At 38.3% G+C, this 27,213-nt stretch overlaps 3 protein-coding genes across 4 annotated transcripts; 1 reads left to right on the top strand and 2 right to left on the bottom strand.

Annotated features, from left to right (window-relative positions):
• Positions 1-9,579: 9,579 nt before the first annotated feature.
• LOC122821058 (microfibril-associated glycoprotein 4-like) lies at positions 9,580-14,891 on the top strand. Of its 2 annotated transcripts, none has more exons than XM_044098897.1 (7): positions 9,580-9,754; positions 9,857-9,913; positions 10,350-10,502; positions 12,721-12,759; positions 13,037-13,133; positions 13,739-13,909; positions 14,431-14,891. In XM_044098897.1, exons 2-7 carry the CDS (start codon positions 9,908-9,910, stop codon positions 14,682-14,684), a joined length of 720 nt encoding a protein of 239 aa, XP_043954832.1. In that variant the 5' UTR covers positions 9,580-9,754; positions 9,857-9,907; the 3' UTR covers positions 14,685-14,891. The 2 variants fall into 2 exon arrangements, with proteins under 2 accessions (XP_043954832.1, XP_043954831.1); XM_044098896.1 differs by having other exon boundaries at positions 9,581-9,754; positions 9,832-9,913.
• A 1,023-nt stretch (positions 14,892-15,914) lies between these two features.
• Positions 15,915-18,517, bottom strand: LOC122821068 (perlucin-like protein). The gene is made up of 8 exons (XM_044098934.1): positions 18,374-18,517; positions 18,192-18,242; positions 17,492-17,542; positions 17,371-17,412; positions 16,687-16,796; positions 16,469-16,603; positions 16,279-16,387; positions 15,915-16,125 (listed from the first exon to the last, which is right to left on the bottom strand). The coding sequence occupies exons 1-8, from the start codon at positions 18,432-18,434 to the stop codon at positions 16,058-16,060; spliced, it is 627 nt and encodes a 208-aa protein (XP_043954869.1). The 5' UTR covers positions 18,435-18,517; the 3' UTR covers positions 15,915-16,057.
• A 6,632-nt stretch (positions 18,518-25,149) lies between these two features.
• On the bottom strand, positions 25,150-26,698 carry LOC122821082 (ladderlectin-like). The gene is made up of 5 exons (XM_044098958.1): positions 26,526-26,698; positions 26,095-26,195; positions 25,834-25,968; positions 25,642-25,753; positions 25,150-25,436 (listed from the first exon to the last, which is right to left on the bottom strand). Exons 1-5 carry the CDS (start codon positions 26,584-26,586, stop codon positions 25,369-25,371), a joined length of 477 nt encoding a protein of 158 aa, XP_043954893.1. The 5' UTR covers positions 26,587-26,698; the 3' UTR covers positions 25,150-25,368.
• Positions 26,699-27,213: the final 515 nt, after the last annotated feature.

The following is a 27,213-nucleotide window of genomic DNA, read 5'->3' as shown; positions in this document are numbered from 1 at the left end:
AATGATATTTTAGATATTTTTAATATTTTAGAGTCGAAGCTTAAAGCTTTCCTGTGCTTGTTCTTTTAGAATAAGATCAAATATATCAGCATGGAATTCATGGACCTTATTCTAAAAAGTATTTATACTCAAAAGATTTGATCACCAAATGCTTAAAATGTGACAAAGTGAACAGATGAAGGTCAGTTGATGAACATCAGAGACCTGAGAAACTAACTGAGGGAGAAACACTAGAAAATAACCAAATGTTCAAAACTCAGAAATAACAAAATGACTAAACTAAACTCAAAGACCTACAGATGATGACAGAACAAAATAATTTTTAGGTTGTGTAGAAGTGTTAAAAACAGATTTAAGTTTGTAAGTTTTTTGTATTGTTTTTCCTGATTATTTCTTAATCATTATTGAATATGAAGAAATCATTTTATATGAATTTAAGTGTTTTTAAATGTGGAGAAGCAGAAAATGAGTCCCAGCTCCATCATCAGTCTTTCTTTGATATCACAAGATTCTCAACAGCGACACCAAGTGGTTGTGATGGTCAAATGTTTCTGCGTCTCTTTCAAAGCGATCAGTGAAAGCTGGATGATCAACTTGATCTCCTCAGTGACGTCACGTTTAAATATGAATAAAAAAGCAGGAATTGTTGTGATTGGCTGTGTTGTGCATTATAGAAACCTTTTTAAATAGCATGTTTTTTTATTTTTTATTTTATGACATAAAAATTACTCTCATGTCTTGTTTAACCCCCATAGTTTAACTTTCATAGTAATGTCTCTCATCTACTGGCTGCTGGCTGAGATTAATAAATATGATAATGGATTCTTCATCCTAGAATGAAATACATAAAGTTAAGAGCCATTTGGGGTCAAGATTCAAGAAGCTTTGTTTATTGTTTTCTATTTTAGCTGACAAGTTCAGTTTTGTGTTTTATTTTATTAGGAATAAAAATTTTATAATAATTTTGTGAGGATTTGGGTTTTTCTCTGTGTATTTATTTCAAGTTCTCTGAGTTTCCGTGTTGTCCTGTCTCCCCTTGATTATTCCCAGGTTTTCCTCGTTCCCTAATTACCTTCCATGTATTTAGTGTCTCCGTGTCTCCGTGTCTCTGTCAGGTCCTAGTTAGGTGTTCATGTGTTCTTGTCCATTCGTGTAGCCTTTTGCTACCAGTGCTGAGTCCTAGCTTTCCTCTCAACTGTGCTACCAGGTTTTGGGACGTTTGAAATGAAGCCTAGGCGCAAATTCAATCTGGAAGACTCTTTTAGCCCCTCCTGCATCATCCAGCCGGAACTTCCGGCTCATCACCGTTGATTGCTCAACGCCGGTCCAAGACTCGTCACGTCCAATCACCGTCCAAGCCCCAGTTGATAAGGACCGCCATCCATGGCGTTGTGCGCTTTCCAGCAGAGCTCAAGCTGTTCAGCCACAAGCCTCAGATCTCAGTCAGCTATCTCACCAGATCTTTTCTTTGCGATTGCTCGCCCTTCCACCTCTAATGTCCGTCATAAAAGCCGTTCAGCCGCGTGCTCGGCCGCTTCTCTCCCTCAGACGCTCCCCAGAACAATAGAAGATTTCCTGCCCCGGTCTCATTCATTCCAAGCAGCTTCACCCGCCGCTCTCTCGCCTGACTGGGATCCACCGTTCCTCGCTCCTGCACTACCCACTCCATGGTCTGTCTTTGGCAAGCGGTCACATAATCCCACCGTCTTCATCCGGTCGTCTTTCCCCGACTCAGGGCCTGGCTGGTCCGCCAAGGTCTCGCCGCAACGATGTCTGTCGCCCTCCCAGCTCATCGTCCATCATCTCTCCACCGCCGATTACCACATCACCTTTCCACCAGTTCCTCGCTCTGGTCCAGCTACACAAACAGCTTCACTCACTTCCACCTAGCCGCTGCCTGCCCGGTCATCAGCTCCTCCCGTTGGATTTCCTCGCCACGCCCGCCTCGGGCTTTCGGGGTAAGACGTAGCCTCACATGTCTCATTTATGTTTGACCATGTTAGGAAACGTAGAACCTTTTCTTAGTCCATCCCCATTCTGAGCTTGCAGGCCCTATTAGCACGCGCCACCCAGGCTGCGTTTTAAATGCTTAAGAGCTTTTAACTAAATGAATGCATAAGTAAATGGGAATATAGTAGCATCCCTCCCAGCAGTGATTCAAAGTGAATCGCCGACCTCTTTTCTACAGCGTCTCGCACCCGTAGCAGCCTTCGTCACCTAGTAGCAGCCTTCGTCACCCGGTAGCAGCCTTCGTCACCCGGTAGCAGCCTTCGTCACCCGGTAGCAGCCTTCGTCACCCGGTAGCAGCCTCTGTCATTCACCTTTATCAAGCCCCATATATTACTCCTTAAACTTTATTGTGCCCGCACCGGACTTCCTGCTCCTTTTCTCGGCTGTCGCAAGCCAGTATGTTTGTATTCCCACCGCGGGTTTATTCATCCATGAAAAACAGCTGATGCATACCCAGCTACGTAGTCCGGTTCATGGGTTGCCATGGTTACTGTATTCATTTCTCTGATCCAACATGTGTCATCCCTCTCCTTTTGATTACCCGCAGGTGCATCTCGTTTCCTGAATGCCCCCTATGCATTTAATGCCGCCTGCGTTTCAAGTCCCTGTCAGGTCCTTGTCCTCTTCGTCACTTATTATGCATTCTTGGCCCATTCGTTCACCCTGCCGCTTTCCATGTTGAGCCCTGGTTTCCACCAATAGTGCTGCCTGGGATTTAGGATTGGTTTTGGATTTCATATTGTTATTCATCTTTAAACATCATTTTCACTGCTACTTGATTACATCACGCCCACCCCATCAAATGACGAGATGGGCTCTGGAAGGTTGGTTAAGAGAGCATTTATTAAAGGACAACACTGTTGAATTCCCAGTATCGTGTGGTTGTGAGTTTTGGATTGTCCTGACGAGTCTGCTGCCTCCTCCCTTCCCTTAAACACAACCAAGAGTTTCGTTAAGCCCTGACGGGTATTGCCTGCCCAGTGTCAGCAGCACCCCTCCACACCCCTTGAACCGGAACCTGTCTGTTTCCATCTTAGAACGGCCATTTTTGTTATTCCTATATCGATTTGATACTATAGGGGCTCCCGCACTTCACATATCTATGTCTCCATCACGTTCAGCTGTCTAATCTATTAAAATGTTGTACCTGAGCCGCCCCCAAACGCAATCGGAACGCAGACGCTTGATGGGTTACACCCGTGCAGCAGTGAAGGAGACCTGCCGCTGCGTGCAGAGCGGCGTATGAGCATAATAATTATGCCAGCAACGCAGAACTTCGCCAAGTTTTCCCCCAAAGTAACTGACTGAGTAGAGTAATGCCGTCGGATGCAGGTAACGACAGCTAAAAGATGACCAGCGAATTTACAGCACCTTAAGTCTGCTGACAAGTAACCCGTGGTTACTGAGTCACTACCTACATTCAGCTTCATAGATTCATTTTTGCCCCCACGAGTAAGTCTATGGCCCCCGGTAACTTGCTGTATCCGGTGCTGTTAGTCGTCAACAGCGAACTGTTCCATATTCTGATATTTCAAGCTCATGTGCCTTCTGGCACTTCTAGGCTTAATCTCTCATCCAAATTTGTCCAAATTCGCACGCCATTATTTCCCAGGTCATCCAGTCACTTCTAGGTTTATGCTGCCTATCCATTAACTTCCCAGGTTCATGCTCAAGCGCATTCGTTCCAGTCCCGCTTCTGAGCAATTGCTCTTTCATTGTTACGCCGATGATTGTCAGATTTATTTGCCCATAAAGCAGCAGGATGTACAGTCAATCAAACATCTCCTGGCTTGTCTAGGAGATATTAAAGCTTGGTTGGTCTTGAACTTTTAAACTTTAATGAAAACAAAACAGAGGTGATCGTGTTTGGACCCAGTGGCTCCGTGAGTCCTCCTCTGTTGACCTGGGACCTTTGGAGGAATATTTTAAACCTGTTATTACAGATCTTGGTTTTAAGGTGGATAGTGATTTTAAATTGGACAGCCAAATTAGAGCTGTGGTTAAGTCCAGCTTTTATCATTTAAGGCGATTGGCGTCAGTGAAATCTTTTCTTTCCAGGCAGCATTTTGAAACAGTGATCCATGCTTTTATTTCAACTCGATTGGACTACTGTAACGCACTTTATCTGGGAGTCAGTCAGGCGCTGCTCCCACGTCTGCAGCTGTACAAAATGCTGCTGCACGTTCGTTGACAGGTACTCGAAAAAGTGACCATGTGACCCCCGTCCTGGCCTCACTTCACTGGCTGCCTGTATATTTTAGGATTCATTTTAAAATTCTTATGTTTGTTTTTTAAATCATTGCATAATCTCGCCCCGGCTTACCTCACTGAGCTTCTTCATCCCCACATACCCCATCAGTCTCTCAGGTCAGCAAATCAGCTGCTCTTGGAGGTACGAGAACAAAAAGGAAGCTCAGAGGGGACAGGGCTTTCTCTGTTATGGGCCCCAAATTATGGAATGACTTACCTTTGCAGGTCAGAGAGGCTCTTCTCTGTCCACTTTTAAAGCTCGTCTTAAAACTCATCTATTTAACTTGGCTTTCAACACCAGTGAGATCTAGTTTAAAGTGTATGTCTTTGTTTTTAAACTACTTTTAATTAAAATTATTTTATTTGTTGTGTTTTTGGATTGTACAGCACTTTGTATCAACTGTGGTTGTTTTAAAGTGCTTTATAAATAAAGCTGGTATGGTGTGGTATGGTATAAAGCACCTACAAGCCATTACTCCAAGGCCCTGCATTCTCGCAACTTCGATACCGTAATCTATATGACATCATTTAATTTTTTAGATCACGTTTAACCTGTATTCTAGCTCCTTCAGTGCCTAATGAGCACTGCTCAATTCACTGGTGGTGGTTGGTCTACTTAATAGAAGCTAGTGCTCCTGCCCTATGCCATATCCTCACGTTTCGCCAACTCCACGTCCTTATTTTTTACAGGAGTATTTCATTTGACACTGTTGAGGAAAAATGATAATTTTTAGTGCTTATTTATTTAACCTAATAATGCTTAACTCTTCTCTCTCTTTCACTGCTTTATTACTCTTCGGCTCCCGCTAGCCCTTCTTTGGCAGCTCACCACCTCATGCCCAGACCGTCCTGAGCTCTTAGCAGGCCTTTAAATCAGCTATACTTTAATCCCGATCCCACAGCATCTCCTGCTCGTAATTATTAGCCTGAATCCTGTAACCCTCGCCACGTTCACCCCTTCTTATCACGCCCTGCCCTGTCTCCAGCTGGCCTTTCAACCATCTGCCCTGTCCTCCTCTTTCCTCCACATCCCTTGTCGGCCCTTATTTTGGCCGCCATATACCCCATATCAGAGCATTTCACAACCTCGCCCCTCTCCGCTGGCTTTTTTCCAGCGGAGAGGAAAAAAAGCCTCTCCGCTGAGGCCTACGCAGTATGCTGCGTAGGCCTCGCAGCATACTACGTTGGTCCCGTTTTTGGCATCCTATCTTCCTAGCAGATTAGAGGGGCTACTCTAATCAGTAGCCCCATAATTCCTCACCTCGCAGCATCCCTCGCCGATCTAGTCCTTCAGCATCCCTATCCTACACTATGCGTTTTGTGCTCCCCATGCCCTGCATTTTGTGCTCCCCATGCCCCCCATGCCCTGTGTTTTGTGCTCCCCATGCTCCCCATGCCGTGTTTTGAGCTCCCCTTGCCCTGCATTTTGTGCTCCCCATGCCCTGCATTTTGTGCTCCCCATGCCCTGTGTTTCGTGCTCCCCATGCTCCTCATGCCCTGTGTTTGAGCTCCCCATGCCCTGCATTTTGTGCTCCCCATGCCCTGCATTTTGTGCTCCCCATGCTCCCGATGCCCTGTGTTTTGTGCTCCCCTTGCCCTGCATTTTGTGCTCCCCTTGCCCTGCATTTTGTGCTCCCCATGCCCTGTGTTTTGTGCTCCCCATGCTCCCCATGCCCTGTGTTTTGTGCTCCCCATGCCCTGCATTTTGTGCTCCCCATGCCCCCCATGCCCTGTGTTTTGTGCTCCCCATGCCCTGCATTTTGTGCTCCCCATGCCCCCCATGCCCTGTGTTTTGAGCTCCCCATGCTCCCCATGCCCTGTGTTTTGAGCTCTTCATGCCCTGCATTTTGTGCTCCCCATGCCCCCCATGCCCTGTGTTTTGAGCTCCCCATGCTCCCCATGCCCTGTGTTTCGTGCTCCCCATGCTCCTCATGCCCCGTGTTTGAGCTCCCCATGCCCTGCATTTTGTGCTCCCCATGCCCTGCGTTTTGTGCTCCCCTTGCCCTGCATTTTGTGCTCCCCATGCCCTGTGTTTTGAGCTCCCCTTGCGCCTAGTTTAGTGCTCCCCTTCTGCCATGCGCTCTGCGCATCTTACCTTCCCTTGGCCCGCTACGTCCCCATCGATCTTTGGCTTCCTTTCCCACTCTTCCCTCCCGTCACCGTCAAGCCTCCTCCTTCTGCCTGACTCTAGCCTCGCTAGCTAAATCAGAGCAACTCCTCTCCTCTTTACATCTACATCACCTGTCCTCCAGCTTCGGCCTGGCCTCAGCCTCATTTTGGGGGGATGTCGTTCGTTGCAGCAATTAGAATGAGCCCATCACTGTCACATAACCTCCTTCAGTCTTAACTTTGCAAGCTAAGCAATCGCACCTCCACTCTCTTAGCGATTTCCGTCTCCGATTCTCCGGCCTCCTCCTCTTTTTGGGGGGATGACGTTCCTCTCAGCATACGGAATGCTCATCCAAGCCCATCGCAATGTTTGCGATGATCAATGTCCTTAGCCGGGGCCCAGGCACCAAAGATTTAAATCATATTGTCATTAAACTTTTCTAATGGTTTCCCTTTGTCTGTCTGAGTCTCTACAGAGAGACTTTACCCATTTGGGGTAAAGATTCAAGAAGCTTTGTTTATTGTTTTCTATTTTAGCTGACAAATTCAGTTTTGTGTTTTATTTTATTAGGAATACAAATTTTATAATAATTTTGTGAGGATTTGAGTTTTTCTCTGTGTATTTATTTCAAGTTCTCTGAGTTTCCGTGTTGTCCTGTCTCCCCTTGATTATTCCCAGGTTTTCCTCGTTCACTAATTACCTCCCGTGTATTTAGTGTCTCCGTGTCTCTGTCAGGTCCTAGTCAGGTCCTAGTTAGGTGTTCAGGTGTTCTTGTCCATTCGTGTAGCCTTTTGCTACCAGTGCTGAGTCCTAACTTTCCTCTCAACAGTGCTGCCAGGTTTTGGGACGTTTGAAATTTATTTCATCATGAAACATTCATTTCTCACTTCAACCTGGGTCTACGGCTTCACCACCACCTCACACCACCTCTTGACAAATGTCAATTTCTGAAGTGGAAAGATGTTTAAAGAAAATGTGAACTGTTTTCACTGTTGTTGAAGGAAGTTACAAACGAATTAATATAAATTTATCTAAGTATTATTTATTTTTATGGATCTAATCCTCACTAGTTTTACTAGTTGGGCATTTATTCAGAGTTAATTACATCATTTATACTCGTGATCAATTGTTCATGAAGTTAAACTTAAAAAAATAGTGTAATATTACCATCTCATGGTACCCATGTCATCTAACACCCATGGGTGTTCCTGTGTTCCTGTGTTGCAGTTAAATAAATACTGACTGTTTAAAAGTGTCATCATATTTCTATTAACGTGTCATGGGACTGTTGGACAAACATTGTGCGTTTCAATTACTACTCTGTCCTCTGCCACGTTCCTGCAAATACAGTTTGCTTTAAACAATGATGAAAAAAGTCTTGATGGAATAAAGAAAATTAAACATAAACTTCATTATTTTAGTTGATAGGAGAATTATGACATCTGTGTTTGAGACGATGTTTGTGTGTTGGATGGGAAGGCCATGTGGGGAATTCATGTCGAGGCTCTTTACACTGCATTATGTCACAATGTAATAAAACTTGGTTTCATAATTATTTTATATTATACATCTTCAGTCATATTATTGCAACAGCATCTTCACAGGTCTGTCCAACAAATCAATCAAACAGCTGCAGCTGATCCAGAATGCTGCTGCAGAGCAGAACCAGAACCAGAACCTCCCAGGTTCTGGTTCTGGTTCTGATGTGCATCCCCAGAACCAGAACCAAATGAGGAGAAGCAGCATTCAGCATTTATGCACCTAAAATCTGGAACAAACTTCCAGAAAATGTAAAACAGCTGAAACACTGACTTCCTTTAAATCTCAACTAAAACCCACTTGTTTAGAGTTTTATTTGAAACGTAATAAATTGCAAATTTATTGATGGAACCTGATTTAATGTCGTGTTTTGATTATTGATTCCATGTTGCATTGTGTTTCTGTGTTTGATTTGATGTAAAGCACTTTGAAATGTCTTGCTGCTGAAATGTGCTATACAAATAACATTTGATTGATTGATTATATTTTTAATTATTCTATTATTATAATTAAATATAATTAACCAAAACATTTGACTGTATATTCAAATAACTAATCAAGGAGAGCCTTTGCATTCAGATTATCGACCATTTCAGATTTTATGTATTTTCTTAAACTCTCAAACATTAAGTGCTCTTGTAAGGTGAGGTGCAGTTTATTAGGAATAAATATTTTATAATAATTTCAATTTCAAAAGTGGACCCATGTCATATAACACCCATGGGTGTTCCTGTGTTCCTGTGTTGCAGTTAAATAAATACTGACTGTTTAAAAGTGTCATCATATTTCTATTAACGTGTCATGGGACTGTTGGACAAACATTGTGGGTTTCAATTACTACTCTGTCCTCTGCCAAGTTCCTGCAAATACAGTTTGCTTTAAACAATGATGAAAAAAGTCTTGATGGAATAAAGAAGATTAAACATAAACTTCATTATTTTAGTTGATAGGAGAATTATGACATCTGTGTTTGAGACGATGTTTGTGTGTTGGATGGGAAGGCCATGTGGGGAATTCATGTCGAGGCTCTTTACACTGCATTATGTCACAATGTAATAAAACTTGGTTTCATAATTATATTATATATTTAAGCATTATGTTATTATAATTAAATAAAATAAACCAATACATTTAACTGTATATTCAAGTAACCAATCAAGGAGAGCCTTTGCATTCAGATCATCGACCATTTCAGATTTTATGTATTTTCTTAAACTCTCTCAAACATTAAGTGCTCTTGTAAGGTGAGGTGAGTGTCATGAGCTTTATTTTGTTTCCTTGACTTTCTCTACCATGATGGTTTTTGTGTTTGTTTACGGTCACTCTCTGTCCGCTGGCGAAACGAAGTCGGACATAATGACATGCAACAGCAAGATGTCTGATCGGCTGAATGTGGTTCTAATCGATACGATCAATCCTAATCAATCACCATCAGGATGCTGTCCAACGTTTTGCTTGTGTATGGCGTGTTGGTGTTGGGTCCGATTTCTACCAGGATACAGAAGTATTGACTAAAAGGCCAGATGACAACACAGAGTAAATATGTTTGAGAAAAGATACAATGTCTTGAGAAGCCTGTCATAAAAAGTGTTTGTTCACATCTTCTTTGGACTCACTGGTGTCAAATTTCATTCACACCTTAGTCCAGATCCTGTATCCAGTATTTACTTTGAAAAATTAAGAAGCCAAGTTCATTTGTTTCATTAGGTGATGTTTGATTTAGGTTTCTGATAATCAGGGTGAGGTGACACATCAGCACTTTTGGTAGGTATAAATAACGGAGTCTGAACGTCGGAGACACAGAGGAGAAGCAGAAGTTTGGAATCAAGTTCATTCCAGCTGCAGGTGAGAAATGAACCAATGAATTCATTTACAACTGTGTTTGATCACTAAAGTTTCTCTATTTTATTTTTCATTGACAGGAAATTTCATTGTATTTCAATTCAGACTCCAGATTTTCATCAGTTTTGATCAATTTTATCCAGATCAACAGAAAAGATGAAGGTAAGTCTATAATTTACACTATAAAAACAATATCAGTGACTGAATTATCAATTTGATGATGGAGAATGGAAATTTTTTTTTTATATTTAAAATCTTGTCAACAAATTACCAAAATAAAAACAGCACAGACATTGAACATGAAAATCTTCAAATTATGAAGCATCATTGATGACATTAAATGAATGTAAACACTGTCCTACTTTTGGCTCTAGAAATAACATTTCTTAATATGACTGATCAAATGAGTTGTTAAAAATGGAGGGTCCCACCTACCAGAAACCATTGTTACGGCAGAATTCAGCATTATTCTGACTGAAAATCTGGCAGCACAACATACAGGACAAGAACAGGGATCAGGTTTAATCTGAATAGATGAAATGTAATCAGAGTTTCTTTGATGGCTGATGTTCAGAAGGTGTCATGTTCTGTCTTCTAGCTGTCATCACTTCTCTTCCTCTTGGCTCCACTGCTGATCAGCTGTGAAGCCGTCAAACTGCCAGCTGACTGTAATGACGTCTGCAATGAGGACAATAAACTTCCCAGTGGAGTGTACATCATCTATCCAAGTGGAACTACATCTGCTATTCAGGTGAACTTTAACTTTGCTTTGTTCATAGGAATGAAGATCCAGATTAGAGTTCTGTGCAGAACCAAGACTGGAGGTTTATCTGCCTTCAAATGTGACCAGATATTTTCTTAATCTTCATAAACTTTACTTAAACTTGTCAGGTTCTATGTTTTTCTGTATGTTTATTTCAAGTTTCCTGTGTGTCTGAGTCTCTGTGTTGTCCTGTCTCCCCGTGATTAGTCCCCAGGTGTATCTCGTTCCCTGATTTCCTCTTGTGTATTTAGTGTCACCTGTGTGTGTCTGTCTTCGTCGGTTCCTACGTCAATCTACGTCTGTGTATGGCTGTGTCACGTCTGAGTTTCGTCTCGTCTGAGAGTTGACTGTTAAGTCCTCGTTATATCCTGTTGCTACCTGTTGTGAGCATTAGCCCTCCGCTCAGCAGTGCTGCCAGGTCTGTGGACTGTTTTCTGTAGTGATGGTGAGATGAAGCCTCATGAGGCATTGAACCACTTGAGCCAACTGGTTCGAGAAAGGGTTCATTTCTTGAGGCTTCATGTGCACACGAAACCACCTACTGGCCAGGTGTATAATCACAACCAGCTGTATCTTAACACGTGTGTTAAGATACAGATTGAAGATTGAATTAAAATTCAATTTTAATTGAATTTTTGTCTGTTATGGCTCTTGGGAATGACTTCACAAAAGGTGAAGAAAAAAAGAGACAAAGAGAGAGAGAAAGAGATATATAGAGATAGAGATAGAGAGAAATATATATACAAAAAAAAATCCTATCCTGTCCCACAGCTATCTTAAAAATCCTAATATAAAAATTAAGAACTTTAAAACTAACTAACCAATCCTATTTATAATAGTGAGATTATTAGTAAAAAGCTCAAATTAAATAAATAACCCAATTATAAGTCCTGAAATATTAAAGTCTAAAAACATTAACTATTAATCCCAGAAAAATAAATAAAGGGGGAAGGGGGGAAAAATTCATTTAGATCAATACCTTGCTTATTCCAGAGCAAATCTGCTTATGATGTGTGTGATGATGGTATTGGAGTTCAAGGTAACTCGAGTTAAATCAAGTGGTGAAAACTCACATATCCTTAATATTAGAATTAAAATTAAAATTAAAAATAGGATAGCTGTGGGACAGGATAGGATTTTCTCTTTTTTCCTTTCTCTGTGTCTCCCTCTCTCTCTGTATATATATATATATTTTTTTTCTCTCTCTATCTCTATATATTTCTCTCTCTCTTTCTCTCTCTTTTTCTGTCTGTATGTATCTATCTCTTTCTCTCTGTAAATATCTATTTTTTATTTTTCTGTTTCTCTCTATCTCTAGATCTATATATCTTTCTCTCTCTTTGCCTGTCTTTTTTCTCTCTCTCTCTCTCTCTCTCTCTCTCTCTCTCTCTGCGGCCCGTGCTTTCCTATGACTTCCTAGTGCTATATTTATTATATATATATATATATATATATATATATATATATATATATATATATATATATATATATATATATATATATATATATATATATATATATATATATATATATATATATATATATATATATATATATATATATATATATATATATATATATATATATATATATATATATATATATATATATCCACTCTCTCAACTGACCGCAACTCGCCTACAACAACCCACATTTTGAATGGAGCCTGTGGGGTTTCCAAACCCCGCGCCAAAATCTGAGCCACTTCCCGAAGCAGTCACGTGGTACAGCCGGGCAGCGAGGCTTCGGACGTCATCGTTTTCGGCTCCTCCCCTAAATGAAGCAAGCCTCGATACGCGCTTTACGGAAACGCCCCCTCCATTACTCGACACACGCCTCGAAGCCTCGGCTCATCACGTAACATCACTAGTTTTCTGTTTCTTATTCATAATTAAACTCCTCATCTCACCTCATCTGGGTCTGCTGCGTTTGCCTCACCGCCACCACACCTCACCTCATGACAAAACTGACTATTTGAAACTTAACTTTCTTGATGTTTGGTATCTTGTTTCAGTTCAAGCTCCAATTTCTTTCACCTATAACTAAAGCAGTTACTTATTGAGATAAAATTGTATTTAATTATAAGTTCACATATTACTGAGACAGTGATAGTTTTTATTTTTCCACATAATGTGTGACTTTGTAATACATAAAAAATAAGTGTAAAGAACTGGATGGACTCATTAATCTGTGTGTTTGTGTGAAGGTTTACTGTGACATGGTCTCAGAGGGAGGACGCTGGACGGTGAGTCCATCTCTACAGAAACTTCACAGTACAACTTGTTTTATCTGAAGGTTCTTGGAGGTTTTCATCCAACAAACATCAAGTTCTGTTGAAAGAAGAGTTTTTATTTTCCTTCCATTTTCACCTCCATGTTAAAAGTCAAACTTGGTAACTTTTGTCATGTTAAATATTGATTATTGATATCAGTTCAGAGTTGGTAAAACTCACTTTCTTTTCATCCTGAATGTTTAAGTGAGAAACTTGTTCACTTCCTGAACAGATTCCTTTGTTTCTCCAGGTTTTCCAGAGGAGGATGGATGGTTCTGTAAACTTCTACAGAAACTGGGCCGAGTACAAGAGAGGCTTTGGAAACGCTGCTGGAGAGTACTGGCTGGGTGAGACATGAACCTCAACAGTTAGTCAGTCTATGGTTTCTTTATTTATGTAGGACAATAGTAACATAGTTATAGCCACATTTTTTAACATCTGTTTATTTGCTAGACTTTCTTCTTCACTATTGTGTTGGCAAATGATGGTGTACAGGTGCAGGTCAAAAAATTGAATATTATGAAAAAGTTGATTTTAATCAGTTATTTATTTCAAAAAGTAACATTTGTGTTTTGTATTCATCTGTTAGATACAGCTTGATATATTTCAAAAATTTACTTATTTTAGTGTCGATGATTATTACTGAAAACTTCAAATTCAGTATTTCAAAAAATTAGAATATAATGAAAAAGTTCCATATTTCAGACTCCTGCTGCCACACTAATCAGCTAATTAGATCCAAACATCTGCAAAGGCTTTAAAATGGTCACTGAGTCCAGGACTGGACAGGAAAAATCTGGGCTCTTATAAAACCTGATCAACGCCACAGACTGATCGACTCCGTGTCACGGTGCATTGCTGCAGTAATCTGGACAGAAGGAGCCCAAACTAAGTTCTGAGTTTGTAAAAGTCTCAGTAAAAATCCAATTTTAATGTTTCCATCTCTGTGCAGGTCTTGATAACATCCACGAGTTGACAAGGAATCAAAACTATGAACTGATGGTCGACATGGAGGACTTTGAAGGAAACAAAAAGTTTGCTCTTTACTCTTCATTTAAAGTTGATGCTGAGTGTGACGGTTACATCCTACATGTGAGTGGCTTCAACAACAAAGGGGGCGCTGGTGAGTCATGAGAAGAACATTACCAGACAGGATGGATGAATGGATGGATGGATGGATGGATGAATGGATGGATGGATGTGCTGGGTTTGAAAGTTGAGCAATGATTCTGGAAAGTAAAGATCAAGGTACTGAACATGGATCCCTGAGGGACTCTTGTGTTAGTGCAGGTGTATAATAACCATAGTAATAATAATAATTAATAAAGCTAATTTATTGTATTTAGACCAGGATCAGGATTCATAAAAAACACATTGATTGTATTAAATAGGTTATCAGTGAAATCTAAACCTAGAGTTTGTTCTTATGGTTCTGAAACAAACAGATTGATTTTTGCAGTTCAGAGCAAAAACTGGAGCAAATTAAATTTAATTGATCTCACTGATAATAGTCCAATAATAGATTAACATAACTTCTTATGATTTATGTCATATTTAAATTACAACTTTATTTTCACTATTTAAACTTTCAACTCAATGTATTTTTTTATTCATATATTTTGTATCCTGTAATGATTTCTGCAGGAGACAGCCTCACCTATCACAACGGACAGAAATTTTCCACCTTTGACAAAGACCAGGACAAGCACGGCGCCAACTGTGCCAAAAGATGTCTGGGTGCTTTCTGGTACTATGCTTGTCACGCGACAAACCCTAACGGTGTTTATCGCTGGGGGGCTGACAACACTCTCTATGCTGTTGGAGTGGAATGGAAGAAATGGAAGGGATTTGATTACTCCCTGAAGAGCATCAGCATGAAAATTCGTCCTGCCAAGTAAATCTGCAGGTCAAACATTCAGCTAAAATTAATGATTTGCTTTTTCTTGTAATCAACCATCAACTTTTGGCTTCAAACACGAGTCAAAAGTTGACATGATTACTTCTAAATATAATCCAGTTGATTGTGCTTTAAATCTTTGGTGAGGGTTTGCTACCTGTAATCAATTTCTCTCCTGCTCTGATAATAAATAAGAAGCAAGCATCAATGTTTGTGTGTGTGGATTGTTTTACATGTAGAAATTAAAATAAGCCAGTTTGAAAACAGAAATTGGGCCAAATGGAAACATTTTTAGAATCAAACCTCTTGGTTAAATGCAGTTAATTGAATAAACTGGATCTTCCATGATTCTAAATAATTTTATGCTCAGCTGTCTCAATGTCAACCTCTCTGTCTATTTGATGATCTATTTTTGTCACTCCTAGAAAAACATAAATTATATCTGAAGTTAGTCAAGACTCTGGTATAAAAACCAGATATAAATATTTATAATATCTCTTATATATAATATATTTCAGGTGCTTAAACATTTAAGCACCTTAAAGCAGAAACTAATAGCCTTTTTTGTTTATTCTTAATTTTTTTTGGGACATATTTCATGCATTTACTGATAATTTATAACTTTAAATAATGGTTCAGTCGTTAACAACTCATAAAATAGATAATAAAAAAAGAGTTTTTGCTTCTACCATTTGTCGTCTGTAAAACATTTTCCATGTCAGACATGTTTTTTTACTTTTTTCTATTATTTGTGAAGAACAGAAATATTTCAATGTTTAATATTAACTCCTAAAGAAACTTTTACATGCAACCTAAATTAAATATTTTACATCAGCTGGTAATTTTGTTTTCCACTCAATCACAATCAACAACTTTCAACTATGAAACATAAATCATGTGTTGATGTAGATATGATTCATCTCAAGTAATAAGATCAAACTTGATTTTTGGATCATTTTATTTTTGTTAAGATGAAACATGAGGAGCAGCTTCTAAAGTTGAAAGTTCATCCGTCATCTAGAAACCTTAACACCTCATATCTGATGTTGGGCGAAAGGAAAAGGTGCCATAAGTAAATAAATTACATTTCCTTTTAGGACAACAGGTTTTATGTGGAAGTTATGCAGAAATAATAAATAACACTGGTTTTCACATTAAACATTTTTATTTATTGTTACAATTGATCAAACAATCTGACAAATGGATTTAAACATGTTTATTTTTTGCCTCATATTTGTGTTTTAGAATACAGACATTCATATTTTTTTAAATGCAATGATTTCATTCTTTGTTATTGTCTTGACACTCCTTTAAAAAAACACCAACACCTCTGTGTTTTTGACACAAACTGCATCATTTCTACACAAACAGTCATCAGGAGTTTCTGACACAGATAAATGGTCTTTGAAAGTTACACTGCGCATCGTCCCAGCATCTGTGACCTGCAAGAAAACAAACAGAAACACGTCGAATTGTAGAAACATCTGAAGTCTAAGATATGGACACAACTAGTCAGCCTGATCATCTCTACAATTAATTAACTGTTAACCTTTATAATTAGCACCTCCACAACTAGATGAGATCATTTCACTTACGACTGTAGTTTATCTGCAAACAGTCCTGATTAAACATGTTGTTGGGTGCGGATCGACACCAGTTACTGTAGCGAAAAGAGCTTCCATCCACCCAGCGCCAGTGGCGCTCCTGCAAGGTAAAGCCGTCTGAGTAAAACATTTAAATATATTTAATGAAACGCTGACACACAAGGTGCACATGTGAGATTACCCATTGTATGTCATTGCCTCCAACCCAGACTGCAGTACTGCCCCGACCTGCAGACATTATCATCCTCACAAGCTGATTGTTCACCTCGTAGTCATGGATTGATGCCAGGTGAGCTTGTATGGACCTGCAGTTCCCCTGCAGTGGAGACAAGGAGAGCTGTTACACCAATACAGGAAGAAGATGGTGAGAAACATAAAGTAAAGTTAATCAAAGGTCACCTGAGCTCTATGCCAAGTAGCACCAAAAGGAAAGACGTGGTAGCAGCGACCTTTGACCCGGGCCCAGCCAGGGGAACAGGATCCTGAACGTTGGACTGTTCCATTCAGAGCTGAAAACAAACACAGACATAATATTATATATTTATAATATTCTACTGGTAGTTTTATTTATGTGCTGCTGGGACAAAAATGTCGAGAAAAAAATCAACTCAGCAGTTTCTGAAAAAAAAGAGGAAACAGGAAACAATTATCCAGTTTTAATAAAATCAACAGTTATTGCTTTCTGGTATAAATGCATGTGAATATTTCATGCAATAAAAGACATAAAAATATGCATAGACACAAAAACTGAACCTTAACTGTGTTAAAAAAGTTTTCATATCTAAGTTTACTCAGTGTGGCTGATTAAACGTCTCAGTCTGTTTCAGGTTTGAAGGACAGAGTCGCCACTCTGCAATGTTGGTAGGTTTACAACTCCAACAACATCACGATTAGGGCTAATGAAGCCTAATAATACACTAATGATTGTTTTATCAGGAGTTATTTTTGATGGTTTTAGTTACATGCTTCAAGTTTTTCACTTGTGAGAGAGCCCGTCTACAGGAAGGAAGCTGAACTTTCAGACTTGGTTGAAACTGAATCACATATAGTTTAAATCACAGATTCTCAGAACGGTAAACTCACCCTTCAGGTAAGCTTCTTCATCCACAGGTTTAAAGGTTGGTTCTGCAAAAAACACGAGGATAGAGGAGGATGAAAATTATTGCTCTATTTATTGAATGAAACAGAAGAAAAAAGCACCAACCTTCTGCATCTGTCCAGTTTCCAGGTTCCTCTTCATGAAGAGCCAAATGTTCTGGCAAAGGTTTAATGTTAAATTCATTTTGTTGTGTATATACAGAATTTAACATTTATAATTGGCAAACATAAACTTCAGGATCTTCTCTGGTTTCTGGATATAATTCATATTTTTGACATTAATATTATGTAGAAGAAAAAATATGAAAAACTAAAAATCAATATATTTTATCTTATTTTTCATGCTCAGTATTGGGTGTTCTTTACAAAACGTGTCTGATTTCTTAAACCTTCAGTTTTTCCATGTGTGTAAAATTGTATTTGTTTTGTTGGCATTATGTTCACAATAACAGCTCTTAGTGTAGGAGAGCAAACAGCATCCATCAGAACCAAAACAGAATTAATAAATGTCCTACAACACAACCACAAAGCTCAAAGCTCAAAAAGCAGGAAAAGTTGAATTTCCAGAAGACATTAAGTAACTGGAACTGAAATATGTTTAATCTCTTCATATCAAGACAGAGAAGACTTGCTAATTAAAGCACTTCATCAAACTATCTGGATGAAAACATCAGCAGCAAGACTGGGCCGCTTTCTGAGACTGGATTCATTCAGAACGACAGATGTTTAGAAACACATCTGGACGCTGTTACAGAAAACATTCAAAATGAGAAATCTGATGAAATACATCAGAGTTACAGCCTGACCTTCTGGAACAGCTTCATCTCTCTCAGCCCCATCCAGGATATCTGGCAGCACTGCATGAAACACAGCAATGAATGATAGGTTGAAATATACAGAGGCATACCAGATACAAAAATATCATAACTGAACATTAGATTAAAGGTGGGAGTGATATTTAATAATATGCACACAAACACAAACTCACCAGCAGGTTGACTCAAAGCCAACGAGGCAGAAAGAAGCAGCAGCAGATTCAGAGCCTTCATGGCTTTGATGATGCAGGTTGAAGACAGTAAAGAGATAATAGGAGATAATAGGAGATAATTTCCACCAATCACACCACAGGTTATCCTCTAAGTTACAGTCAGCCTGCAGGTTGAATGTGCTGCACCAGTAACACATCGACTCTTATAAACTGTTTCTTCCAGCCTCAAAACAAGGAAGCTGGCACGTAAATTTCTGAAACAATATTCCCCTCTTCATTTCTTATCTGTTGAACAAACATTGTTCACATCTATCACTTATCAAAGTCCAAATGTGGCTTTTATAACCTGTTTGGTGCAAAATTTTATGTTACAACACTTTATTTTTCAGAGGTGAGCTTATAAGTTTTACATGGAATCAAACTGTAATAATATTAAATAATACATGTACACTGCTGAGGTCTCCATTAACTGGACCCACACCTTCACTGACTGTCTAATGAATGTCATACCCAGATTGACTGCAGATGTTTAATCCTGATAAAAAAGGTTATTACCAAACTTCCTCATCACATGAACTGAACGTTATTACAATACAAAACTTAATTCTTTAAAATTGCAACACCTGAAATCAGGAACTAATATTTTTTTTCTCTTTCTAAATTAGTATCAAATGTTTGTTGTCACATATTTAATCCATGTCCAAATGATTCAAATAACTGTTGATTCCATGATAACTCATAAAATGGACAGTTTAAGTGAAAAACAAAAAAGCATTATTGCATTAGTCAAGTCTCATTTTTCAGGTCAATCAAGTTCTTATGATGTTTGAAGGACATAAATATTCCAATGTTTAATATTCAAAAGGCAGCATTTACATGCAACCTAAATAAAATACTTTGCATCTTCTGATTCTTTTGTTTTCAGCTTCATCACACAAAACAACAGCATGAAACTATGTTGATCCAAATTATCATACAGTCATTATAAAGGCCAAATTAACAAAAACATTGAACTGAAACAGAACATAAAATTTAGTTTTAGATGTATTTTAAACGGGTGTGAATATCTCTGATTCCTCTGAAATGTTACGATCAAACCAGAAGAACATTTTCTACATGAACTCATCAGTGCATCAAACACAAACTGTAGATTTTCTAACTCTTCATTGCATCTGGAATGTTTACATTTTAAGTGCTGCATGTCTGAATATTTAAGATAAAACATGAGGAGGAGTTTATAGACTCAGAGGACAGAACCTCGTGTCTGACCTTGGGGAAAAAGAAAAACCTTGAAAAGGGAAATAAATTACATTTCCTTGATTGATAACAGACTTTATCTGGATTTTATGGCAAAACAAGAACACTGGTTTACACATTAAACATTTGTGTTTATTGAAACTTTTGATCAAACAAACTGATCAATGAGTTTTGTTTTATCTTTTTGCCTTGATTATCTGTATTTTAATATATTTTTCTTTTATGAAAAAGATTCTTGCTTTGTTTTGTTTTTCCTGTCATGGAAAATAAATCACTGTAAATATTTTGAGAATAAATGGGGCAGAAAAAAACATCCTGCCTTTCCTGACAAATCATCAACCTGTCGTCATCTCCTTTATATCACATTAAACTTGATAAACTTTTATAAAAATATTTATTAAGTTTTTTACAGATAATGTCTCATATTTTACCACCAGGACATTTTAACAAAAATGTAAAAAACATATTTTTACAAAAGCTGCTTAGTGCAGCTTTTAGAGTGTATTTAGAATAATAACTCTGTTGATATGAGTTTACAACTTCTCTTTTTAATAATTAGGACAGAATTTTATATATAATTCTAATAATTTAGAATAAGCACTCAAGTTTGATAAACATCTGTTTAGGCTTTAGAAACAGTTTGATATATCAGACTGTTCCTTTGTATTCCTGTTATCTTTGAAAATCACATCTTCAAAGCTACAGCAGAATGTATAATATATATAGTATAACATTTTTGATGAACCACTAGAGGGCGCAGTTCACTGGTCAGTAATCTGTTCAAAGCATCAAGTTTTTGTTGTCCTTGTTTCTAAAGAACAAAATTAGTTTAGAACAGCAAAACCTGTTTAAGCTCATAAAGTCAAACACTGTCTGTTTTATTTTGCTGTTCAAGAAAAATGAAAGCAGATAAAAGATGGTCATTAAAAACGTCATAAACAGATGTCCCAGTGTGTATTTGACCTAATGACCCCTCAACGGAAAATAGAGTGGAGATTGTAGAAATCTTCAATCAGATTTTTTTAATGTTGGTCCTTCTTTAAGCTTGTTAAAATGTGCTTATCACCACTTTTGTAGTCTTAAAATCTCTTAGTGATCTTTATTTTGCCAGGAAACGCTCCAGCTAAAAACAATCTGCTATGAATACAGGTGAGATTTAATAATATAGTAAATGTTTGTTCCACAATAACCGTATCAACATCATTACAGTCTGGGATTTTTAAGACTTAATAACAATAAACACGTTTTCACCGAGGCTCTGTAAGAGCCATATGAATGAAATAAGTAATTATTGATATGATAGGAGCACGCGACTTTGACACTTAGGTGGTGGGTGTGCCGATGTGGGAGTGACGTCATCAAGTATGAATGGGAAGCTTACTGGCCTGCTGGTTTGTGTGTATGAGGAAACGGTGAGCGGGTTGGTCAGTCCTTGCAAAGTTTGGAGCATAATAATCAAAATGGAATAAATCGATAAATGTGACAGAACAAAGAAGTGGTTTGGAGCTAATTGATACACGGACAGATGAGATTCCCCGAATTAACCCATTACGGCCCTTTAACATAATTAGTTTGTCGTGTTTTTAATAATAAAATGTATTTATTATTATGAAGTCTTTGGTGCAAAAAACTGATTGAAAATCGATTCATTCAATGCATATTTATGTCTGTTAAGGTTGAGATGGAACTGAACATAAAAGCAGCTCTTTAAACCATTCAGGCAACCAACACATCAGCGACACAATCAAAACTGTCAGATGACTTATTACGCCGCGATAATAACTCAGAAATATAGTTTGGATGTACAGTATTTATATTTCTTTACGGAGGGTTTCTGTTTATATCATAGGTTTGTGGTGCCTTTGTATCCTAAAGAAAGATATAAAACTTCAGATATTTCACAACGAGATATTAACATTCATGGAAAAACCTTACATAACCTTATATTAAATCAGAAAGTACGGCGGCCACCGTAAGAAAGACTTACAGTATTCAATTATGCCGCACAACTGATCAGTACAGTTTTGCGAGGGAACGCAAAAGAAAAAAAATTCCCCATGTCCCCTAGGGGGCTCCGTAGAGTTCAATGTCTTTACAGATTATCTGTCTCATACAAAACTGTCACAACAGGGCAATAGTTTAAAAAAATATGGAAAACAGTAAAAAAATTTCAAACTGGAGGTTTAATAATCAGGAGAGAAACTGGATTTTTTAGTTTCAGAGTCTCTAAGCAGCTGCTTAGTGAACTTACATCTAGATAATTCATTCATGAACAGTGACATACAGTGAGAGTAATATTGTAAAGCTGTTTATTAGACACAGTCTACTAGTCTACTACTGTCATGTGTATAGTGATATTTAGCTATTTTACTGAAGCTGCATTGAACCGGCGTCCAGTAGAGGCCTGCTGGTTTAAATGTTTCATGAATGAAAAATGACTCTGACCCATTGGGACCAGGCAGCAGCAGCTGGTTCCTGCAGGAACCACAGGCTGAGGGCAGCTAGAGGCCAGGAAGTGGCCAAGTGGATAAAAGCTGGACTCCATGAGTCTGACCGCTTTGGAGCTCCATGAAGGGCTTCTGAAAGAGACGACAAACACAAGCCTTACAGATACTGAAGCTTTTATTGTGAAAGACATGAATTTCTTTTCAAAGTTGTAGTTGTTGTTAAACGCAACACGGCGTATAAAATAAGCTGTTTGCTTCAGTTTGGTTCTGTCATTCAGTCCAGAGGATCAATGAAGGTGAGGTGTCTTTATTTAAACAAACGTGTTGATAAGCATTTGTGAATTTGTGTATTTGTTATCACTGGAACTGCAAATCAGACATTTTATAGGAACCATGTATAACAAAATCAACAATATAAAACAGGTTATTGGATGTTTTCCAAGGGGAAATACAATTATATTCTTTACAATACGTGTGGTTCTAAGTAGGCCATCAGGTTGTAAGTAATAATGTTATTCTAGTAATAATAAGTAATAATAATTATTCTAGTGAAATAAAGGTTAAATGAATAAAAGTAAAATATTCAGTATCACAATGTTTCATTTATCTCAGCATGTTGTCAGTTTGTATATTTAGGTCATTTAAGACAATTTAACATCCGTTATCTGAGGAGTTCTGGGAACTCACATCAAGTCACGTTTGGACTTTGGCTAAATGAGACTCGATAATCTGTTTGTACGTGTGTGTGTGTGTGCGTTTTATTTATATGCTCTCATATTTTCTGCCACTGACAGTAAATGAAAGTTGGTCTCTTCCTGTCTGCATGCTGAGGTAAGAAAATAAACTTTTCCTGCTGTAATTCTCATTCATCTATTTCTTTATTGATCTGTAAACAACGTTTGGGTCAATAAATATTGTTTGTTCAAACCTGGATTTTTATTTTAAATTTATGAAATGACACTTTGTAGAACATTCAGTTAATAAGTATAATTTCTAATGATCTAACTCCATTTTTTTTCTGTGTCCCTCACATCAGACCTGTAAGAGTTTGTGATCCTGACAAACAGGACATGATTCCTTCAGGGCACCAGGATAAAAACTGGAGTGGCACCTCAGTACAAAACCTGACCAAAGACCAACAACAACCAGATTCAAGTCAGAAAACACACATAATAGCAACTCTACAACATAATCTTTGATTTTACTGGATCACTGTCTAGTTTTTAAAGTGTCTGAACTCTTCAAGTTGCAGTCGGATCCCAAGATGCAACAAGATGCATTTAGTTCAGTGTCCATGTAGCAGGTGATATTCAGTAGAAATGCTTTTTTGTATTGATTGATTTAGTGCGTCTGCACACAGTACAGCCAGGGGATTGAATTGTAATCTGTCAAAATGATGGACAAGCTTCAGATTTTACCATCAATTGTAAGGACACTTGGTGGGGACCCAGAAATTCAATCACACACAGGAGTTAGAAAGAAAAAACAAGTTTAATAAAATATTCAGATGCTGGTCGCTGCTCAGGGAATGGTCATCAAACACAGCACTGAGAAGAGAAGGCAGAAGACTGGTGATGAACTGATAAAGGAGGGGTAACTGAGAAATGTTCAGCTTAACTGACCTGTAATGCAGTGAACGGGTGGAGCTGAAAACAAAAGGTAGAATTGGCTGCTGTGGATCCAATGATTCTCTCCACAAGGAGATCCAGAGGGCAACACACAGAGACTGAGACGAAGATCAAGCAAAGGTCATACACGGGTCGGCAGAGAGAGCAAACTTAGCTTGAGGGGCAGGCGATACTCGGTGGTCGTGAGGCAAAGCTTGGGTCAGGGTCCAGAAATGCAGAATAGATGAGATCCGACAAGGGCTTGGCAAGGGGGTCAATCCATGGACAGAAAGGGGTCAAGAAACACAGAAGGCTTGGAAGGAAACGCTGGATTTCTACTGGCTCGTGGCTGTCGATAATCTGGCAGGGAGGCAGAGACTGAGAGGTGTTTAAGTAGGGCGGGGACCAGGTGGAACAGGTAAGCAATCAGGCATGGCAGGTGAACAGAATGAATGATTAGGCTCAGGATGGACAGACAGAACATGAATCATGACATCAATTAAAAAAATTATACCAGTCAAATGTGGAAAATGTTCCATTAATGCCTCTAGAACATAAAGGTTTTGTAAAATGTTTTAAAATAGTTTTTATACTCAGAACACACAAATACACTGTAACAAATGTATTTTAGTTTTCCAACAAAAACAATGTAGACACTGAACCTCCCAACCAACACAACGACGAACATACAGTGCTGTTCATACAAGACAGAATAATTTATTTATTCAGCTAAAGTAAAACAAAAAACTATTCTGCATCCTCTGTTTCAGACTGGTCACACCCCGAATCCCAGTTTATTGTTCCTATAACTGCTACCTTCAAAATTTTTATCCAATCCACTAAAGAACAGAATCTATAATCTGAACAGCAAAAATATCTTTGCTGCACCAGCAGAGGGCGCACCTGTATGGGTAGTTCAGCGGTCTTTTCAAAGCAACCTGTTATTTTTGCCCTTTTTCAAATAAAATTTGTTTATAACAGTCAAACCAATTTTAACTCAAATGTTTTATTTTAATATAATTATAAAAACTATAAGAGTGAAACTAAAGAATTCAAACAAAGAGTTTCTTGGTTTAGTTCACCTCAAGCTGCAGAACTGGTCCATGTTTTGTGTAAAAGTTTAAACTCAACCTTTAAATTGTACCAGATTGATAGTATTAACCTCAAAATGCCACTTTTAATTAGTCTTTTTTTGTTTTTTTACAAACACACATTTAAATTTAAATTCTAAAACTTACAAGATTTATTTGTTTTAAAGTTTAGAAGTTAGTAGAAATGACTAAATGTGCCTCAAACCTTTTACAGTGTTTGATTATTGTGTTATAGTTCCCTGATGTAACTTTGATCAGCCTGGTTGCTAAAATACAAATAAAGTTAACTTGGCGAAGCTGCAGCTGAGAACCCAGACTGCTTAAACTAATAAAACATTTCACACACCAAACACAAACACATCCAGACCAGCATATTTTAATGCCTGCTGTTTAATTTTGCAAAGAACAAGAAAGAAAGTTTAATCAGCAAGAAAGTAGATAAAACTGTAACTTTACATCACATTTGGTTTGATCTAATGAGAAGCAGGACAGAGTTCCTCTGTCGATGTGCTGCGCCGCCACGTCTTTCAAGCAGCATAGATAGAAAATAAAAAGATGTAGAAGCTTCTTCATGTCTTCAGCTCAGCCCAGCTTCAGTTTTTAGAAACGCAGACAGACGGTTGGCGGACTGTACATTTGTGATCGTCCCAGCACTTTTCTCCTGTAAGTGTGAAAGACAGAAAACAGTTTTATACCAAAAAAGCCTGAAGCTTTTCAAAGGTCACAGCAGCATTCAGACTGGAATTATTCAGGAAAACTTTACACCACTAAAGATAAAACATATCTTTACTTATTTTATGTTTTTGCATCTGATCAGACATCTATAAGAAGTGACTTAATCATTGCTTAAGAAAGAACAGTTTTACCAGAGTAATTCATTTGCATGCAGTGCTGGTGCCCTCTACCATTGTTGGGTTCTCCAGGACACCAGTTTGTAAATGTCATCAGCGTCCCATCGGTCCAAGACCAACTATCTTCCTGCAAGACGCATGAGAAAAACTCCTAGAATCTGTGTTGAATAGGTTTTGATGAATATTGTGATATTGGGTAATGCTAACCTCAGCTGCATCAGAGCCGCCGATCCATGTTTCCGTCAACTCATGTGTGGCACGCATAATGAGCGACTGAATTTCATGGTATTCTTCAGAACTGTGCACAGATGCAAGGTTTCCTCCTATGGAAATGCAATTTCTCTGCCAATCAATCAGAAAAAAGAAAGAAGAGTTGACTGGAAAAACAATTGTGAATAAAATAATCTATTTTTTATTTAGGAACATGAGAAGACAGTTTCATAAACATGAATCATTGTCCAGTTTCACCTCAGCTTTCGCCCAAGTCAAACGGCGTGGAACATATTTGAAACAGCGTCCATGGATTAGATTCCAGCCGTAATGGCATTCAGTTTTCAATCCATTGATCTCTGTGGGAAAAAATATAACAAACATAATCTATTACACCATTTCACCTAATAGTGAACATACCCCCGAAAAATATCAAACTGATCTTCACTGCAAAGTGTGAAAGTTGTAACTGTAGATTTATGAGATTTAAAGCTCAGGTTCGACTAGGTGTAACTGAATCATAAATGGAAAGTTCACCAACAATATGGAAAGGAAATCTCTGAGTCTCAGGAACTATAAATGATAGAAATTTTAATGTTAAAAATGACATTCATTTTCTTAAGTCAAATCATTTTACTTGGATAACTCAAGAGATTCTAGCTTCTCACACTTCTTGACAAAATACTCACTGTTAATGCTGCTCAGAAGCATCAAACCACAGAGAAGCAGAGGCAGAGTCAGGATCCTCATGGCTGCAGGTTTCAACCAAGAACCAGAATAACAGGACAAGGTTAAGCAAAAAGGACTTGTAGAAAAGAATCAGCTTCTTACTTTCAGCTCTGAATCAGGAAGTTTCAGTTCAGACTCAGAAACGGTAAATCAGCTTTTATAGACACATTTATCTTGACATCACATCTTAAAGGAGGAAACCGAAACATTAAAGGGGAAGCCATGTGCAGACTAAAAGTGCTGCAACTCAACAATCACTTATGGAATGTGAAGTATTTTGTTTCTTCCTCAGAGAACAAATTTATAACTTAAATTAGTTCTAAGTTACTGAGGGAAAACATTCCTGTTTTTTAAACTTGGAAAAGTCTGTTATTATTATTATTATTCATGCACAAGTGCACAGTTGTTGGTAATTTCAATTTATGAAACACTAAAAGAGTAAAAATCCCACAACGGTCATGGAAGTAACCCAACAAAAGTTATGGTAGATAAAAAAGTACTAAAAATAAACCGACAATCAGGCATTGCTTCTGAAACGCAGTTCAGAATCATAACCCCACCTGTGGCCTTTGTTCCTCGTCGGGTCCTTGTCTTAGCTGTCTCTACATCTAGTCGGTGTCGTTTGTCCTTTCGTTGCCTGCAGTTGCT

The sequence above is a fragment of the Gambusia affinis genome, linkage group LG18 (genome assembly GCF_019740435.1).
Source record: "Gambusia affinis linkage group LG18, SWU_Gaff_1.0, whole genome shotgun sequence".
Lineage (NCBI taxonomy): Eukaryota > Metazoa > Chordata > Actinopteri > Cyprinodontiformes > Poeciliidae > Gambusia > Gambusia affinis.
The sequence above is the reverse complement of the archived record's forward strand: the minus strand, read 5'-3'. Positions and strand labels throughout refer to the sequence as shown.

Coding starts and splice junctions, on each gene's coding strand:
- LOC122821058 (XM_044098897.1), top strand. Junction 10,503..12,720: donor GAACTACATCTGCTATTCAG/GTGAACTTTAAC, acceptor GTTTGTGTGAAG/GTTTACTGTGACATGGTCTC. Junction 12,760..13,036: donor CAGAGGGAGGACGCTGGACG/GTGAGTCCATCT, acceptor TTGTTTCTCCAG/GTTTTCCAGAGGAGGATGGA.
- LOC122821068 (XM_044098934.1), bottom strand. CDS start 18,434: ATGAAGGCTCTGAATCTGCTGCTGCTTCTTTCTGCCTCGTTGGCTTTG. Junction 17,413..17,491: donor AAACTGGACAGATGCAGAAG/GTTGGTGCTTTT, acceptor TGTTTTTTGCAG/AACCAACCTTTAAACCTGTG. Junction 16,388..16,468: donor GAGGCAATGACATACAATGG/GTAATCTCACAT, acceptor TTTACCTTGCAG/GAGCGCCACTGGCGCTGGGT.
- LOC122821082 (XM_044098958.1), bottom strand. CDS start 26,586: ATGAGGATCCTGACTCTGCCTCTGCTTCTCTGTGGTTTGATGCTTCTG. Junction 25,969..26,094: donor TGACTTGGGCGAAAGCTGAG/GTGAAACTGGAC, acceptor ATTGATTGGCAG/AGAAATTGCATTTCCATAGG. Junction 25,437..25,641: donor CATGCAAATGAATTACTCTG/GTAAAACTGTTC, acceptor TCACACTTACAG/GAGAAAAGTGCTGGGACGAT.